At 43.7% G+C, this 20058-nt stretch overlaps 1 protein-coding gene across 3 annotated transcripts in view; it reads left to right on the top strand.

Annotated features, from left to right (window-relative positions):
- The window catches only part of dnah7 (dynein, axonemal, heavy chain 7), a 1084136-nt gene that overhangs the window by 60374 nt on the left and 1003704 nt on the right, over positions 1–20058 (top strand). For all 3 annotated transcript variants that reach the window (XM_070875892.1, XM_070875893.1, XM_070875894.1), the window contains exons 4-5: positions 5450–5606; positions 7127–7220. In XM_070875892.1, the coding sequence (XP_070731993.1) occupies positions 5450–5606; positions 7127–7220 (251 nt within the window). The remainder of the gene's footprint in view (positions 1–5449; positions 5607–7126; positions 7221–20058) is intronic.

The raw sequence follows: 20058 nt of genomic DNA, 5'->3' as shown, positions 1-20058 counted from the left end.
CTGCACCTGATATTGGCCTCCCATTCAGTGCTAAGCCAACCAGCAGCGTGTTTAGCGCTGAGATCAGTGCTTCAATCGTTGTAATGAACGACAACTACAAGAGAAATGCAGGGAACAGCACCAACCCTTGTACATGGCCTTCTTTGACACTGTCAACCGTGAGGGACTATGGAGCACCCTCTTCCGTTTCGGCTGCCCCCAAAAGTTTGTCACCATCCTCCGCCTGCTCCATGACGACATGCAAGCCATGATCCTGACCAATGGATCCACCACAGACCCAATCCACGTCTGGACTGGGGTCAAGCAGGGCTTCGTCATCGTGCCAATGCTCTTCTCAATCTTCCTCGCTGCAATGTTCCATCTTGCTCTCAACTAACTCCCTGCTAGAGTGGAACTAAACTATAGAACCAATGGGAACCTGTTGAACCTTCGTCGTCTCCAAGCTAGATCCAAGGTCATCCCATCCTCTGTCATCGAACTACAGTATGCGTAAGACACTTGCGTCTGCGCACATTCAGAGGCCGAACTCCAAGCCATCGTCCACATCTTCACCGAGGCATACAAAAGCATGAGGCTTGCACTAAACATCCTTCAGACAAAGTTCCTCAACCAACCTGACCCCGCCACACAGCACTGCCGCCCGATCATCAAAATCCACGGCGCGGCCTTGGACCATTTTCCATACCTTGGGAGCCTACCATCAGCAAGGGCAGACATCGATGACGAGGTCCAACACCGCCTCCAGTGTGCCAGTGCAGCCTTCGGTCGCCTGAGGAAGAGAGTGTTCGAAGACCAGGCCCTCAAATCTGGCACCAAAATTTATGATCTACAGGGCAGTAGCGATACCCGCCCTCCTATATGGCTCAAAGATGTGGACCATATACAGTAGACACCTCAAAGCACTGGAAATGTACCACCAGCATTGCCTCTGCAAGATCCTGCAAATCCACTGGGAGGATAGACACACCAACGTCAGTGTCTTCGATCAGACCAACATCCCCAGCATCGAAGCACTGACCACACTCGACCAGCTCCGTTGGGCGGGCCACATGCCCGACACGAGACTCCCAAAGCAAGCGCTCTACTCTGAATCCCTACACGGCAAGCGAGCCCCATGTGGGCAGAGGAAACGTTTCAAGGACACCTTCACAGCCTCCTTGATATAAAGTGCAACATCCCCATCGGCACCTGGGAATCCCTGGCCCAAGACCGCCCTAAATGGAGGAAGAGCATCTGGGAGGGCGCTGAGCACTTAGAGTCTCATCGCCAAGAGCATGCAGAAAACAAACACAGACAGCGGAAGGAATGTGCGGATAACCAGACTACCCACCCACCCTTTCCTTCAACCACGGTCTGTCCCACCTGTGACAGAGACTGTAATTCTCGTATTGGACTGTACAGTCACGTGAGAACTCACTTTTTGAGTGGAAGCAAGTTTTCCTTGATTTTGAGGGACTTGCCTATGATGATGATGATAATGAGCAGGCAGCACGAATTTTACGTGTTGCCTGCACCATTTTGAACGGGCGCAGGCAAATAGCGCTAGCCTGTGACAGTTTTGGGTCCATTACTCTTTTCAATTTTTATAAACATGTAGATGAGCAGAGTGACCTTGGTATCCACATAAACAAATCCTTAAAAGTGTCAAGGCAAGTTGATAAGGTGGTTTAAAAAGCATATGGGTTACTTAGATTTATAGATGAGAGGCATAAAATATAAAGGTAAAGAGATCATGCTAGAATTTTATAAATCACTGGTGAGGCCTCAGCTGGAGTATTGTGGACAATTCTGGGCACTGCACTTCAGGAGAGCTGTAAAGGCCTTAGAAAGAGTACAGAGGAGAAATACTGAGATGTTAATAGGGATAAATGAACTTCAGTTATGAGGAGTGATTTGAAAAGTTTGGACTGTACTGCTTAGAACAGAGGAGGTTAAGAAGTGACCTAATAGAGGTTTTCAGGATGATGAGAGGTTTTGATAGAGTAAATAGGAAAAAAATATTTTCTCTCAATGGTTCAATAACCACAAGCCATTGATTTAAAATCATTGGCAATAGATCTGGCGGGGAGATGAGGAGAAATCTTTTCACTCAGAGTTGGCGGGATCTGGAATGCTCTAACTGAAAAGCTGATTCCATAAATAATTTAAAATGTAGTAGGACAGGTACTTACAGGGTTACGGACAAAAAGCAGGGGTGTGGAACTAAACACTACTGCTCTTTCAAAGAGCCAGCACAAACATGATTGTCCGAATGGCATTTTTCTGTGCTATAAGTTTCTATGGGGCCGACTGCCGCCGAGTTTACTGGGCGGTCTCCCCTCCGAGCGAGTTTGGGTGAGGCCTCCCGTCGGCGGGGAGGAAAGAACTGATGTCCGCTGGTGCGCAACTCACGTTAGTGTCCTCCTGCCCACTAAGCTGACAGTTTGGCCTGGGTGGGAGTCTGCTGCAGCAGGGAAAAGGACTGTCGCATGGAGGCAGGTCTAACCTCATCATCATCAACATAGGCAGTCCCTCAGAATCGAGGAAGACTTGCTTCCATTCTTAGAATGAGTCCTTCGGTGGCTGAACAGTCCAATACGAGAGCCACAGGCCCACCTGTAACGACTCTAACCTCAACAGTCAGTAAGAAGATCTGCAAAAAAAGGTTAGTAAACTTGCTTTATTTTTTTCCAGCACTTCAGGTGAATGGGATCCCCTGAAGGTTTTGCAGAGTTTTTTTTATTTTTTGAAAATTTAAAATTTGATATGTTCCCCCCCCCCCTCCCTGGGCCCGACTCAATCCTCGGCGGTACTTTGCTGAGAATTGCATTTGGCGACGATATTGGGAGGTCCCGCCCGCTGCCACCCAGAATCATTGCGTAAGTCGTTTTTTTGCCACCGGCTGGTCTTTCCCGGATTTTTTCACGAATCTTCTGCCCAAAGTACCGTCGGGTATCTCAGCAGTCCTTTGGGCAACACTTGGGCGGAACTTAACTTCCACCAAGTTCGGGGCCTATGATTCTATGATAAGAGAGACAGAAAGAAAAATAAATCTCCAAATACAAATCACTGAAAGAAGCGACGCAGTTTATTAAGACCATAAAAAAAGCAAACCAAGCACTAGGGTTTATTTCTAGAGGGACAGAATTGAACAGTAGAGAAGTTATGTTAAACGTATTGAACCTTGGTTACACCACACTTAAAGTATTGTGTACAATTTTGGTCAGCATTTTATAAAAAGGATATAGAGGCTGCAAAAAATGCGAGGTTATAACTATCAGGAAAAGATGAACAGAAAAAGAGAATGCTGAGGGCTGACCTAATAGAGGTCTTTAAAATTGTTTTGATAGAGTAGATACAGAGAGAGTGTTTCCACTTGTGGGCAAGAGTAAAACTAGAGGCCATTAGTGCAGGATAGTCACCAATCAATCAAATAGGGAATTCAGAAGAAACTTCTGGAGAATGGTGTGAATGTGGAACTCACTACCACAGGGAGTGGTTGAAGCGAATAGTTTGATGCATTTAAGGTGAGGCTAGACAAGCATATGTGGAGAAAGGAATAGAGGGTTATGCTGATAGTTGGATGAGGAAAGAAGGGAGGAGGCTCGAGTGGTGCATAAATGCTGGCATGGACGGACACCACACTTTAGGAGAGCTGAAAAGGCTTCCTAGTTTCCGCATTTAAGTACGCATGTGCAAAAAGCAGAACTTGCTGTCCGATTAGAGTACAGAGGTGTGTTTATTTTTTTCCTTCTGTATTCCGCTCAGTTCCTATTCACAGCTAGGCAGGTATGGGAAGGACCAAATGGATTCAAAGCTGCTTCCCACAAGCTGGATGAAAATCTGGAGGGAGAGGTATCACAGACTTTCTGGGAGTTGGTGACAAATTTGGAAGAGGATTGGGAGTGTGTTATTGTGTAGCTAAGGAACACCTGGGGAGAGCATATTTAATGTCCAGAAATTGCATGGAATGTCGAATGGCCAAGGAATGCTTATTTTCTTAAAATAAGCTATGCATTATAAGCCAATCTTTGACAAACGGCTCATAAATAGGCATGATATCATGTACATCAATCCGCATAAATATTTATGTTTGATTGGATTTATTAGAATCTACATATGAATCTGCTTACCTTCACTGCTATGTGAGAGACTCCCAACTACGAAGCTGAGACCAAGATCATCACTTTCTTGCTGTTTCATAAAATCAACCGTGATGTACTGTGTGCTATTTTAGGAATTGGCAAGCAGAAAATAAGACTACTAGTCTCAAATTCTGTAGACTGGATTCTCTCACACAGCAGTGAAGGTAAACTGTTTTGTGGGAGGGTGAGCTGGGTCCAGGCAGGTGTTAGCAACAGTCGTTCTATGAAATGCCAGGTTTGTGAGTGGAGTCTATTCAATCCAATTCTTTTCAAATTCATTCTGGACTCTGGCTTAGGGCTGAGACAGATTTGGACCAATTCAGAATGTTTGAGCTTTGCTCATTTATTGTACTAAAAGGACATTAGATTTGTCTGCATTTATATAAAATCTGATGCCCATTTTGTACAGTTACCAAAAAGGAAATGCATTGATTCTCATGAAAATTGTAACGAGAAAGGCTTAAAATTCCAGTAGCACTCAGTTAAAATTTAGTAGCTTATTGTTTAAAGGCTGAATGGTGGGGAGCAGAAGTCATGGTGAGTATGTATTTAGAGATAGGGATAAGCAGAATTAAAGTAATTAGAATTTGAAACTGAGGAGAAACTAAAGAGAAATTTAGACTGATTGAATGAAGGGGATTCTTTTTAGAAATATTCTTGTGAATCACTGAAAGGCTGGTAAATTCCATTAATGAAATCTTGGCAGTTGAACAGCAGATCGTTTTATAGTAGTGTTTATAGGCATTGATGCAAAACCAGGGCATGGGTTGTGCCAAATGCATTGGGACTAATACTGAATCAAAATAGTATTCTAAACTCAGGGCAGGTTTGAGGGTTATTAATCTTGTGGTAGATTAATCGAGAGAAAAGTTGATAAGTGTATACATTAAATATCAATAAAATCATTACATTATATTTGAAACAACATTTATTTCAGCAATCAAGAAAAAAACATCACCATCATACATCATGCCAAGTATTTCTTCTTGTTCTATGTGAAAATTCCACATGTCTTTAATTGGTATTGTTCCAGTTTTGGCTCCAAATGAACTCTGGCCAGCTTGGCATTATTTGCCCTGGAAAATTACACGCTGACCAACTTTGCTTGATACTGCCTACCCTAACAATATTTTTTAATTAGTGTCTCATATTCATAACATTTCCAACACATGATAAACAGTTGGGCTGCTAAAAGATAATATAAAGTAGCCATTTAAGAAACTAGGCAAATTGAAGTATTGGCTTCACTGTTAATTTTAATCACTGAATGACAGAGGTGAATCATTGCAATCTTAAAAATAACCTCAACAAATTCTTGATCACAGGGGGTTCACCTCCTCAGAAGCGCAAACGAAGCAAAACTTGGGAGTCTGGAACTTATGGTATCCGCTCAAGTGGAGGAATTCAGTCAACCCCTGATGGACTTTCCCAGCCAAAGAAGGATCGCGAGCAGTTTAGAAGTACTCTAGTTAATATCATAATGTAGGTACATATTCTATTCATGATGTGTTTAATCTTGCTGTAAAATGTGTTTTAATATAAGACGGTATGATGGTGCAGTAGGCTAATGTTTCAACATGCTGTGCTGTAGAGCTGTTGGCCACAAGTTCGCTCCTGCACTTTCCCTACATGGAGATTTCCTGATTTCCTGACATCCAATCAAAGCAAAGTCCTCAGTAGACCACAGGAATGGTAGCATAGTGGTTATATTACTGGACTAGTAATCCAGAGGCCTGGACTAGTAATCCAGAGGCCTGGACTAATGATCAGTAATGGTGACCATGAAACTATCAGATAGTCGTAAAAACCCATCTCGTTCATTTGCGTCCTTTAGAAATCTGCTGTTCTTAAATGGTCTGGCCTATATGTGACTCACAGAAATGTTGTTTACTCTCCCAATTTTGGCACAAGTCTCCAGATGTTAGTGAGGAGGCCCTCTGAAATGGCCTAGCAAGCAACTCAGTTTTAAAAAAAAACGCTCGACAAATAATAATAATTAAAAAAATGGACAGACCACCCGGCATTGACCTCGGCACCAGCTATGGACATGACAATGGCACACACACAGCCCAGTCGACCCTATAAAGTCTCTTGTATAATTAGATATTGGGCAGTATGGGCACACTCTTGAACGTAACAAGGTTGGATCACTTACAGAGGTCACCAGCAGCACTGCTGTACCTGCGAGAATATGTAAAATAGACCCAAAACTTCAAAGAAAACATTAAGCACAACATGGAACGGATGCCTGAGGCCTACAAAATGCCTAAGGTGCCCAGAGTTCCTCAGTGATAGTGGTGACGCAAAGGGGATGGGGAGCTTGGTTTATTAGATGCTGACTTCATTGTAAATGAGATGATTGTCCATAATGTGTCAGGAACTCCTGAGCAGCATTGCAGCTGCACAGCTCCCATTTTGAATGAATGCACAGAGAGTCCGTTATTATATTTTTCATAAAATTTGGGCACCCTGTCCTTTGCCGCCCCCACCCCCTCCCTCCCCATTTGGGGAGAGCCAGCAGTTCTTCCCTTGCTGCTGATAGCCAACATTGCAACCTTGATATTCCTAGCCTTTCATGTGAGAGGCATCCAGAGTGCCACAAAATTATGAAAATAGTCTGACCTCACTTCAACTCATCAATGTGAAGTTGCGTGCAGTGTGCATTACAGACCTATATCTCATCTATTTTAAACAGGAATATACCCAGTATATTTTATTCACTACAGATACTGGCTGAGGATTGCTACTCATTTACTCTAATGGGGGAAAAAAATCATAGGTCACTTTAGTGCAGAAGTGAAACACCTTGAACACTATTTTAATTCCACTTGTGTGGTTGGCCTGTGTAACTCAGTTGTGACTTTAGGACTTGAGTTCAATGCATACTCCTTTGTAAACATTTTTAAACATACAATATATTTGTCAGGAGAAATTTTATATGTAAAGATCTCCCATATTTATTCACAGTAGCTTATTTTACCTTTGCCCATTTTAAATAACAGGCAAGAAGATTGTGCTGCTAGACGGCCTCCTTCTTTGGATGAAACCGAACCTTCAACATCTGGATCTCCTTCAACAGTGGAGAAGGACATCCTTGTGAGAATACATGCTTCTATTTAAAATACTTATTAATTTTCTTACTGACTTGATATTTTTGTACTTCCTGGTTTAAAGGTGTTACTATAAAGTAAGCACAATTTTTATTGCCGTTATAAATTAAAAAGCTAGAAACAACAGACAAGAGTTGCAGGTTTAAATTTGCACCTTACTGTTATGTTGTTTTCCAATCACTTTGTGTCCAGAAAATAATTTTACAGGAAAATAATAATTAAAAAAAAAAGGTTTGCAGTTTATTTTAAGAATGCTGTAAACTGGGAATTTCTTTGTCATTAACGTAACATTCAGAATCAGACAATTAACTCATGTTTGTAGATGTTGAGAGAAACACATGGGAAAGGTGAAAGCTGCAAAGGGCACTCACTGTAAGTGATAAATGATTGGGCAGGATTTTCCACTAGGTTGCTTCAGCACAATTCCACCGTAATCGGCCAAATCAATGCAAGAGATGGTGGAACCTTAAGCACAAGTTATGTTCAGCGCAAGTTGAGTTACCGCATCTTTTGCACTGGTTTACAAACCATTGCGTTGGAAGCTGACCCTGCCCACAAAATTGGTCAGATTGAATTGATCACCATTAGGAGTTTCCGCGAATTGCACCTATTTGCGGGCTTTCAAGCATGCTCTTAAAGTGAAGCTTTTTTTTAGGCGCGTTTTAAAAGCTTTTGAATATATATATTAATTTACTAAGAAACTGATTACTGTACACCAATATAACTAGTAAATAGTGCTGTCATTTTTTAAAGTCACTTTCAGTTATTTAAAATCGGGTTACTCACAGGTGGTGGACAAGACACTGATTAAAAATGCTTATTTTTTGTGATAAATCCATTTTCAACTATATTAATCGAACTGCTCCAAGTTACCACTCTTAAATATTTCAAGGAATTTTTTTCAAAGCAAAATTAAAAAAAAACATTCTAAACGCTGCCGAATGCCATGGCTCATGGCAGATTTTATATTCGGTGATATGCAAATGATTTTGAGCGGAAATTTGCAGTCCAAATGGAAATTCCAGTGTTAAGAAAGTAAATTTGAATGTCCAGCAATGGCAAATTAACTCAGTTTGAATAATTTAAAATTGCCAGTGTGGGTATTTAGCTTCATCCAGCCAAAGTTAATTTATGATGAAGATTTCACATAACTTTGGAAGAAAATTATTCAAATTTAAATAGTGGACCTTCACTGTGTCATGATAATGGCAAATAGAAGACACCATTTGTGGTTTCTCATTGTATTCACTGGTGTAGGAAAGATTAATGATAGTTATCCTCAATGTCTTTAAAAACAATGGAAACACATTGGAAAGATAAAGGGATATATTTTTCTCCATTCGCTAATCTATATATCAGCAGTTCTCCCATGACACTGGTCACAGTGACTCAGAGGATAAGGAGTTTTATAACGACTGGGTTGTTATATCATCTAATGTACAATGTATTATTCTATAAAATGAAAATAGTTTTCTTTATTAAATTCTATATTTTTAGAAGTATTTTTTAATAACTGCCAAAAAATCTAAAAGCGGCCCTTTCTGCGAAGCCTGCAGTAGGCAAAATACTTTGTTAAAAAATGAACTGCAACATAACAGTACTCAGTACATTAATGGTTAAACTTAAGTGTGAAATGATTAAAAAAATTTGACTGGACAAAGTAATACCTTTACCACAAATCAGAAGTAAAAAGAACTTTATCTTCCAAACAAATATGTACAACAACAACAACAACTTGCATTTATAAAGCAACGTTAACGTAGGATGGACATGGTAAATTTACAGGTCACAGGAGTTACACCTCTAGAGAGTGGAATGCAGGTCAGAAAAAAATCACCCAAGCCACTAAAGATAATAAAATAATGGGCTCAATTTTCACCACCATTCTGCGCTGTTTTTTTGGTGTCCGCTGTTTTTTTTTGGAGCAAACTAATATCTGCAAATTTCGCCAAAGTTTCTGCACCATCATAAACTACTTACGGTCGATTTTTTTAGTTCCTGATTTTCTTGACGTCACTGGGGGTACCGGCTGCTAGCCAACTAAGATTTATTCAAAAACGGCGCAATGCACCACTCTGAAAAATCTTACGTGAACTTCTTAAAGTCGGCGCAGAAGATCGAGTTCCACGGTCTGGGATAGCAATAGCGGGGTGGGGGGGGCGCCTTTCAGCCTGGGATAGGAGCGGCGTGGGGGACCATTCGGCCCGGGATAGGAGCGGCACTGGAGCTCTACAATTGCTTATGTCTTGCTGCATCTAGTATGTTTCACTTTGCAGCCTCAGCTCCTTCACCATGTCCCTTGTTACCCTGGCAACCTCAGTTTTTCAGCGCAGACCTTAAGCTCCACCCACAGAGCTTAAGGTCTATGTGCGCGGCTCCAAAATGAAAGTTTATTCCGGCGAAACTTGCAACTTTGTTTTGACGCAGGTGGCCACTAAAAAAATCGGACGTACCTCTACAACTGCACCAAAAATCAGCAATGTGGAAAATTTACCACGATAAATGTGTGCGGAGAAAAACTTTAATGCAAGCACGAAACATCATAACTGGTGCTACAATGAGAAATAGGACACAATTGTGTTTTTGTGGACAACGGGTTGGAGGCTGTAAATGTGCAATAGACACATGCTTTTATGGCAAAAGTAGGTGAGAAAGCTCAACAGAAGTACTGTAAAGGAAACTAAAATTCAACAACCAAGCTCCTTTGTGTGGGGCAAGCTTGTGTGGGAGATGTTGTTGCAGAGATTTCAAACAGAAAAGGTAACTCAATGGTATGGGTAACTTAAAATAATAAATCATTTATATCAAAATAATTAATGTGTTAGTAATATTATTTGGGCTTTCAAAAGATATTTTGAGCACATTGGTTCCCTTCATCTGCTTGCTGAATGCCTATTTTTTTACTACTTGCTTAGATGTTTTCCTAATCTGTATTAGCTGGTGCTTTTTAACTGGTAGGTTTCCCATCTGCTCAGTATTATTGGAAGCAATCAGCATTGAACAGTTTATAGTGATTCATTGTGATTTATTGCTTTTTTGTGAATTCATGGATCTTCTATGGTATTGCTCATAGCGAGTTGGAGAATATTCTGTTTTACATAATAAATAGGAGCAGGAGTAGTCCATTTGGCCCCTCGAGCCTGCGCCGCCATTCCCAGCATCCCTTGGGAGCACGGTATATAAGCAGGCCACCCACGAGGTACCTGCACTCTGGAGACTTATTAAAGGAGCTAAGATCACACTTGCTCATTATACACAGTACTCAGTTTCATCCTTTATTCTGAACTCATCAATTAGCGACAAGGATAACGAGGTAATGAACAATCGCGCGAAAATGCAATGAACCGTTGGTATCCTGGAGAAGTTCTCAGAAGGGGATGATTGGGAGGCCTTCGTCGAGAGACTCAACCAATACATTGAGGCCAATGAGCTGGAAGGGGACGCGAATGCTACCAGACGAAGGGCGATCCTCCTAACTGTCTGTGAGGCAACAACCTATGGCCTCATGAAGAATCTCCTAGCTCCGGTAAAACCAACAGCTAAATCCTATGAAGAATTGTGTACGCTGGTCCGGGAGCACCTACATCCTAAGGAAAGCGTTTTGATGGCGAGATATTGGTTCTACATGTGTCAACGGTCGGAGGGCCAGGAAATGGCGAGCTATGTTGCCGAACTAAGGAGCCCCGCAGGACTTTGCGAATTTGAGGGATTCCTAGAACAAATGCTTAGAGACTTTTTTGTACTGGTCATTGGCCATGAGGTAATCCTTCACAAACTGTTGACTGTTGAAACTCTGAATCTAAGTAAAGCCATAACGATAGCCAGGCATTTATGTCCTCCAGCGACAACACCAAACAGATTTCGCAGAGTAAAGAAGTTTCGGCCAGTACTGTACACAGTGACGTCATTTTCGAGCAGGAATATACATGGCAGAACGTACACATCGGCTGCTGCTGCACAACCTCAATGACCCAGAGTCCGCCATCAATCGTTAATGCAAGGCAGTTAACACCTTGTTGGCGCTGTGGCGGTGATCATCGGCCCCATCAATGCCGCATCAAGCACTATGCGTGCAACGGTTGCAGAACAATGGGACACTTCCAGCGACTGTGCAGGTGAGCTGCAAATCCTGCAAACTACCACATTGCAGAGGAAGATCGATCCATTGTGGATCAGGCTGAATTGGAGACTCGTACCGAGGAGGCAGAAGTGTACAGGGTGCACACATTCACTACGAAATGTCCACCAAAAATGAAAGTTGAACTGAACAGAATTCCAATATCTATGGAACGGGACACTGGTGCGAGTCAGTCCATAATGAGTAAAAAGGCCTTCGACAGAGTGTGGGACAACAAGGCACACAGGCCCAAGCTCAGCCCCATTCACACCAAACTAAGGACTTGCACCAAAGATCTAATTCCTCTAATTGGCAGTGCAGAAGTCAAAGTCTCCTATGATGGAGCAGTACATGAACTCCCGCTGTGGATTGTGCCAGGGGATGGCCCCACATTGTTTGGCAGAAGCTGGCTGGGAAAAATCCGCTGGAACTGGGACGACATCCGAGCGCTTTCGTCCGTCCACGACGCCTCATGTGCCCAGGTTTTGAGCAGGTTTCCATTGTTGTTCGAGCAAGGCATTGGAAGCTTCTCGGGGGCGAAATTGCAGATCCATTTGGTTCCCGGTACGCGACCCCATCCACCACAAGGCATGGGCGGTACCATATATGATGCGTGAGAAAGTAGAAATTGAGCTGGACAGGCTGCAGCGAGAAGGCATCATCGCGCCGGTGGAATTCAACGAGTGGGCCAGTCCGATTGTCCCGGTACTTAAAGAGGACAGCATGCTCAGAATTTGTGGGGACTATATAAAGTAACGATTAACCATTTTTTGCTACAGGACCAGTACCCGCTACCCAAGGCAGATGACCTATTTGCTGGAGGGAAGACGTTCACCAAGCTGGACCTGATCTCGGCCTACATGATGCAGGAGTTGGAGGAGTCTTCGAAAGGCCTCACCTGCATCAACACGCACAAAGATGTATAACAGATACCCGTTCGGGATTCGGTCGGCCACGGCACTCTTCCAACAGAACATGGAGAGCCTGCTAAAGTCGGTTCCTCGCACCGTGGTTTTCCAGGACGACATATTGGTTACAGGTCGGGACACCATTGAGCACTTGAAAAATCTGGAAGAGGTTCTTAGTCGGTTGGATTGTGTGGGACTCAGGTTGAAACGCTCGAAGTGTGTTTTCCTGGTGCAGGAGGTCGAGGTCTTGGGAAGAAGAATCGCAGCAGACGGCATCAGACCCACGGAGGCCATCAAGAGGGAGACGAGATCACAGAACATGACGGAGCTGAGGTCGTTCCTAGGATTCCTTAACTATTTTGATAATTTCCTACCTGGGTTAAGCACTCTGCTAGAACCCCTACATGTGCTACTGCGCAAGGGAGACGACTGGGTCTGGGGCAATTCACAAGAGGTTGCCTTTAAGAAAGCCAGGAATCTGTTGTGTTCTAACAAACTGCTTATCCTGAATAACCCTTATAAACGATTAGTGCTAGCTTGCAATGCATTGTCATATAGGGTCGGGTGAGTGTTACAACAGGCTAACGAATCGAGGATTTTGCAACCGGTCGCTTATGCGTCCAGGAGTTTGTCCAAGGCCGAAAGGGCCTCCAGCATGATTGAAAAAGAGGCTCTGGCGTGCGTTTACGGGGCAAAGAAAAGGCACCAGTACTTATTTGCCTCAAGTTTGAGCTTGAAACTGACCGCAAGCAGCTCATAGCGCTGTTCTCTAAGAGCAAAGGGATTAACACCAATGCCTCTGCCCGCATCCAAAGATAGGCGCTCACGCTGTCAGCATACAACTATGTAATCTGCCACAGACCGGGCACAGGGAACTGTGCTGATGCTCTGTCGGCTGCCATTGCCCACCATCGGGGTGGAAATGGCACAGCCTGCGGACTTGCTCATGGTAATGGATGCATTCGAAAACGAAAAGTCCCCTGTTACAGCCCGCCAGATCAGGACCTGGACCAGCCAGGATCCTTTACTGTCCTTGGTAAAAAAAAAACTGTGTCCTCCGTAGGAGCTGGTCCAGCATCCCAGCAGATATGCAGGAGGCAATTAAGCCGTTCCACAAGCACAAAGACGAAATGTCCCTGCACGCGGACTGTCTGTTGTGGGGTAATCACGTGGTCTTGCCCAAGAAAGGCAGAGATATGTTCATTTATGAACTGCACAGCACCCACCCAGGCATTGGAATGATGAAAGCCATAGCCAGACCCCATGTGTAGTGGCCAGGCATCGACTCAGATTTAGAGTCACGCGTGCACCAGTACAACACTTGCTCTCAGCTGAGCAATGCACCAGAGAGGCACCGGTAAGTTTGTGGTTGTGGCCTTCCAAACCGTGGTCGAGGATCCACGTGGACTATGTGGGCCCAATTCTAGGCAAGATGTTCTTGGTTGTCGTGGATGCTTACTCAAAATGGTTTGAATGTGCAATAATGTCTGTAAGCACGTCCACAGCCAGTATTGAAAGCCTACAAGCCATATTTGCCACGCACGACCTGCCTGATGTCCTAGTCAGCGACAATGGGCCGTGTTTCACCAGTGCTGAATTCAAGGAATTCATACCCGCAATGGGATCAAGCACGTCACATCTGCCCCATTTAAGCCCACATCCAAAGGCCAGGCAGAATGGGCAGTTCAGACCATCAAGCAAAGCTTGAAATGTGTGTCGTAAGGCTCCTTACAGACACGACTATCCCGAGTGCTGCTCAACTACCGCACCAGACCCCACTCACTCACCGGGGTTCCCCCCAGCCGAGCTGCTCATGAAAGGGGCGCTCAAAACAAGGCTCTCTCTTGTCCACCCTGATCATGTGGAGGGCAGACGGCATCAACAAAGTGTGTACCATGACCGCGCAAATTTGTCACGCGATATTGAGGTCAAGGACCCTGTGTTTGTACTCAATTATGGACATGGTCCCAAATGGCTCGCTGGCACAGTCATCGCAAAAGAGGGGAGTAGGGTGTTTCAGGTCAAATTGGCCTGTGGACTAACGTGCAGAAAACTTTTGGACCAAATAAAATTGCGGTTCACCAGCAGCTACGAATAACCTGAAGAAGACACCACCAACTTTGACCCTCCAACACACACACACAAGTGGCAACTGACATCATGGTTGACCACGAAGCCGAACTCGCCATTCTCAGCAGCCCGGCAAGGCCGGCTACCCAGCAGCCCAGTGAAGAACTAACCAACTCACCCACACCCGCATTTGTACTGAGATGATCGACAAGGGAGCGCAAAGCCCCAGATCATTTCATCTTGTAAATAAGTGTACTGTTGACTTCATGGGGGAATGATGTTATGTATTTAACCCTTTGTAACCTGCATCACACCTGTCCACCAAAGGGTCTACCTGTTGGAGTCCCAAGGGATCCCAGCATCCCTTGGGAGCACGGTATATAAGCAGGCCACCAACAAAGTTCCTCACTCTGGAGTCTTATTAAAGGAGCTAAGGTCACACTTGCTCATTGTACACAGTACTCAGTTTCATCCTTTATTATGAACTCATCCTCTTGACTCCCTTCTCATTCAAAAATCTATATTTCTGCCTTAAATATATTCAAAGAATCGGCCTCCACAGCTACCTGGGGTAGAGAATTTCAAAGATTCACAACCCTCAGAAGAAATTCCTTCTCATTTCTGTCTTAAATGGGCGACCCCTTATTCTGATACTATGCCCCCTAGTTCTAGATTCCCTCAAAAAAGGAAACATCTTCTCTGCATTTACCCTGTCAAGACCCCTCAGAATCTTATATGCTTCAATAAGATCACCTCTCATTCTTCTAAACTCCAATGAGTGTAGGCCCAACCTGCTCAACCTTTCTTCATATGACAACCCCTTCATCTCAGGCTTTATGGGGCCGAACTTGATGGACTCACTGCCCGCTGCCGCTGGGTTTTCTGGGCGGTCTCCCCTCCGAGTGAGTTTGGTGGAGGCCTCCCGTCGGTGGGGAGGGAAGGCGCTGGTGCACAATGCACGCAAGTGTCCTTCCGCTCGCTGAGCTGCCAGTTTGTTCGAGCAGGAGTCTACTGCAGCAGGGGAAAGTACCACCGCATGGAGGCAGGTCTAACCTCAACGGTAAGTATGAAGAACTGCAAAAAAAGGTTAGTAAACTTCTTTTCTTTTCTTTTTTCCCAACGATTCAGGTGGATGGGGTCACCTGAAGGTTTTCCAGTGTTTTTTGAACTTCTTTTTTGGAAATTTTAATTTTTATCTGTTTCTTTCCCCCCACCCCCCCCTCCCTGGGCCTGACTCAATCCTTGGCAGTACTTTGCTAAGGATTGCATTTGCTGCCGAGATTGGGATTTCCCGCCCGCTGCCGCCCAGATTCATGGCATAAGTCCTATTTTGCCACCGGGCGATCTTTCCAGGCTTTTCCATGAAAGTTCCGCCCAAAGTACCATCAGGATCTCAGTGGTTCTTTGGGCGGCACTTGGGCGGAACTTAGCTTCCACCAAGTTCAGAGTCTTTTATCTTTTATATGTTTTATAACATTAGAAAACAAAGTTGTGTATTGCATGGTTGTTCCTCTATGGCATTGCAGCCCACATCCTCTATCTTTCTTTTTCTTTGCCAATGTAATTTCCTCTCTCTTTTCTTTATTTGTATTCAACCCTTTTCTTTGTTTGGCTGTTGAACACTTTTTTCACCATGGTGTTTTTTATTTTTCTGTTTGATCCGATGCTCTGTGTCTGCAAGTGTCTCCTCTATTGGCATCCTTTCTCTTCTGCATGCTTCTGTGTTGCTCTCTCATATTTCTTTACTGATTTATTCACAATCTAATCTTTATCCTTTTCAGGCTTAGGATTGATAATAAAATGAGGTATTTGTGGGTGGTGGTGGGTATCAGGATTTTGGCATGGGACTATCTGAGAGTGCTGTACTATATAATCAAGATAAGGGCCTTGGAGACTGAGGGGACTCGGGATGTTGGGCTCTGGAAGAACTGGGTGAGCCACTCGGGCATGTGGGCTGCCGAATCACCACATTTATCCATTTAGGAAACAATCGCCAATCAACAACAGGCATGCACTGGAAAACAAATTCATTCAAAGATTTGGTTTTGGCAGCTCTCATGATTTTTGAGCGAGGTCAATTTGCGCCCCGAATATTTCTAAAATAACTAGCCGATCTCCTATGGCATTGTGCACAGGGGGCTTTCAATGGAATGAAAATCGGGCGAACTCTATAAAGATCCGCTGTGTCTGATTACCACCCAGGTGGTGAAGATGAAAATCTATCTCAGGGAGTTAAGACTCAGTTTACTCTTCAGGCGAAGTGAAGTCAAAGGGCGTGGGATAATTGGATCAGGGAGTGCAGACCTAATTCAGTCGTGTTTTTAAAGTCATAATTTGATTTACTATTATCAGTTCTAGTTAAATAGCAAAATGTATGGCATTTGGGAAGTAGAGCTGATTGGCACATGGGTTTGATTAATGCAGGTCTAATGATTAACCTTAAATTGCAGTAAATTACTTATTGGAAAGTAAGTGGGATGCCTACTACATTTCCTCATTAGGTCAGAAGGTGAGAAAATACCATACTGCTGTGTACCAATGTTGCCTTTAAACTGTCTCGGCTTTTAAATTGGAAAAAAACGCATATGCGCGGACTTTTGAATGGGCCGTGCAGCCCATTAAAGGGGACGTGTAGTCAAAAAAAATTACGGGGAGCATTGCTGTGTACAGTCTAAAGCTATTGTCCAGGTTTATTTACAGATAAAATGATATACAAAAACAGAAAGAAAAGCAAGACACAATTCATTCTAAAAGTCAGATTTACACTTTACACCAACTGAGTTGAGTATTTATAACACCGACAACGCACAAGTTTTTACTACTCCCCTCAGCATCTTAAAAATACAATTTTGATGGCATATATGCAAGATTTTATTCTAATGGTGATTCTATTTTCCCCTTACACAAAGAATCAAGATGATTAGAATACTGAACAGGATTCCTGGACTGTAAGGGAGTCTTTTACTTTGAAATACAAGCTTTTTGTAGATTGTCTTTCAACAGTATGACTCTGAAATTTCTCAAGGACTCGATCCTGGCAGTCACACTGGGATTGTGCCTATTGGTTGCCTCTAGCACTGACCCTGTCAAAGATGTGGGATTGGGGGAAAGGCACCGAATTAGCATGGGCTTAGTGGGTCCCTGCCTCCCTTGATATGGGAGACCAAGTTTGGGGTGGATGGAGATTCCACCCCAGACAAGACCCCATGGTCCTGAAAAGAACTACTGCAGGCTAGAATCTGGTATTTTTAGAGCCTGGTCTATTTCATGGATCTTGTGCTGAATTACTGCTGCCAGGAGTGCACTGGAAGGCCTGCACATTTTCAGGGTCTATCTGAGCAGAAATACATTACAGCAAATTCTATGTTAAGGGTATAGCAATTGTCCATAGTGCGGAACCAAGGGGCTAATAAGAGTGAGGAACTTGAAGTAATTATGATGAGTAGAGGAAAAGGTAATAAACTAGTGGGACTGAAAGCTGACAAATCCTCTGGAGCTGATGGCCAACAACCTCGTGTTCGAAAAGCGATGGCTGCAGAGATAGTAGATGCATTGGTTGTGACCTTCCAAAATTCCCTTGATTCCAGAATGGTCCCAGTGGATTGGAAGATAACAAATGTAAGCCCGCTATTCAAGAAAGGAGGGAGAGAGAAAAAACAGGGAACAACAGGCCAGTCAGCCTGACCTCAGTCATCTGGAAAATGATGGAATCAATTCTTAAGAAAGTAGTAACGGGGCACTTAGAAAATCATAGTATGATTAAGCAGAGACAACATGGTTTTATAAAAGAGAAATCGTGTTAAACAAATTTATTAGAGTTTTTTGAGGATGTAACTAATGGGGCAGATAAAGGGAAACCAGTAGATGCAGTGTATTTGGATTTCCAAAAGCCATTTGACAAGGTGCCATCTAACAAGGTTGTTACACAAGATAAGGGCTCATGGGGTTGGGGATAATATATTAGCATGGATAGAGGATTGGTTAATAGAAACATAGAAAATAGGTGCAGGAGTGGGCCATTCGGCCCTTCGAGCCTGCACCACCATTCAATAAGATCATGGCTGATCATTCACCTCAGTACTGCTTTCCTGCTTTCTCTCCATACCCCTTGATTCCTTTAGCCGTAAGGGCCATATCTAACTCCCTCTTGAATATATCTAATGAACTGGCATCAACAGCTCTCTGCGGCAGAGAATTCCACAGGTTATCAACTCTGAGTGAAGAAGTTTCTCCTCATCTCGGTCCTAAATGGCTTACCCCTTATCCTTAGACTGTGACCCCTGGTTCTGGACTTCCCCAACATCGGGAGCATTCTTCCTGCATCTAACCTGTCCAGTCCCGTCAGAATTTTATATGTTTCTATGAGATCCCCTCTCATTCTTCTAAACTCCAGTGAATACAGGCCCAGTCGATCCAGTCTCTCCTCATATGTCAGTCCTGCCATCCCGGGAATCAGTGTGGTGAACCTTCGCTGCACTCCCACAATAGCAAGAACGTCCTTCCTCAGTTTAGGAGACCAAGACTGAACACAATATTCCAGGTGAGGCCTCACCAAGGCCCTGTACAACTGTAGTAAGGCCTCCCTGCTCCTATACTCAATCCCCTAGCTAAGAAGGCCAACATGCCATTTGCCTTCTTCACTGCTTGCTGTACCTGCATGCCAACTTTCAATGACTGATGTACCATGACACCCAAGTCTCGTTGCACCTCCCCTTTTCCTAATCTGCCATTCAGATAATATTCTGCCTTTATGTTTTTGCCACCAAAGTGGATAATCTCACATTTATCCACATTATACTGCATCTGCCATGCATTTGCCCACTCACCTAACCTGTCCAAGTCACCCTGCAGCCTCTTGGCATCCTCCTCACAGCTCACACCGCCACCCAGCTTAGTGTCATCTGCAAACTTGGAGATATTATATTCAATTCCTTCATCTAAATCATTGATGTATATTGTAAATAGCTGGGGTCCCAGCACTGAGCCCTACGGCACCCCACTAGTCACTGCCTGCCATTCTAAAAAGGACCCGTTTATCCTGACTCTCTGCTTCCTGTCTGCCAACCAGTTCTCTACCCATGTCAATAGATTACCCCCAATACCCTGTGCATTAATTTTGCACACCAATCCCTTGTGTGAGACCTTGTCAAAAGCCTTTTGAAAGTCCAAATACACCACATCCACTGGTTCTCCCTTGTCCACTTTACAATGGACAGAAAACATAGAGTAGGGATAAACGGGTCATGTTCTGGTTGGCAGGTTGTAACTAGTGGGGGGGCCTCAAGGATCACTGCTGCGGCCTCAGCTATTTATAATCTGTATTAATGACTTGGATGAAAGGACCGAGTGCAATTAATCCAATTTGCTGATGATACAAAGTTGGGTGAGAATGTAAGCTGTGAGGAGAACACAGAAAACCTGCAAAGGCATATAGACAGGTTAATTGAGTGGGCAATAAGGTGGCAGATGGAGTATAATGTGAGGAAATGTGAGTTTATTTACATTGTTAGAAAGAATCGAAAAACAGAATATTTTTTAAATGGTGAGAAACTATTAGATATTGGTGTACAGAGAGATTTAGGTGTCCTCATACAGGAAGCAGAGAAATTTAGCATGCAGGTATAGCAAGCAATTTGGAAGACAAATGACATGTTGGCCTTTATTGCAAGGGGGTTGGAGTACAAAAGTAATAAAGTCTTATTACAATTGTACAGGGCGTTGGTGAGACC

Source organism: Pristiophorus japonicus, chromosome 3 (assembly GCF_044704955.1).
Source record: "Pristiophorus japonicus isolate sPriJap1 chromosome 3, sPriJap1.hap1, whole genome shotgun sequence".
NCBI lineage: Eukaryota > Metazoa > Chordata > Chondrichthyes > Pristiophoridae > Pristiophorus > Pristiophorus japonicus.
The sequence above is the reverse complement of the archived record's forward strand: the minus strand, read 5'-3'. Positions and strand labels throughout refer to the sequence as shown.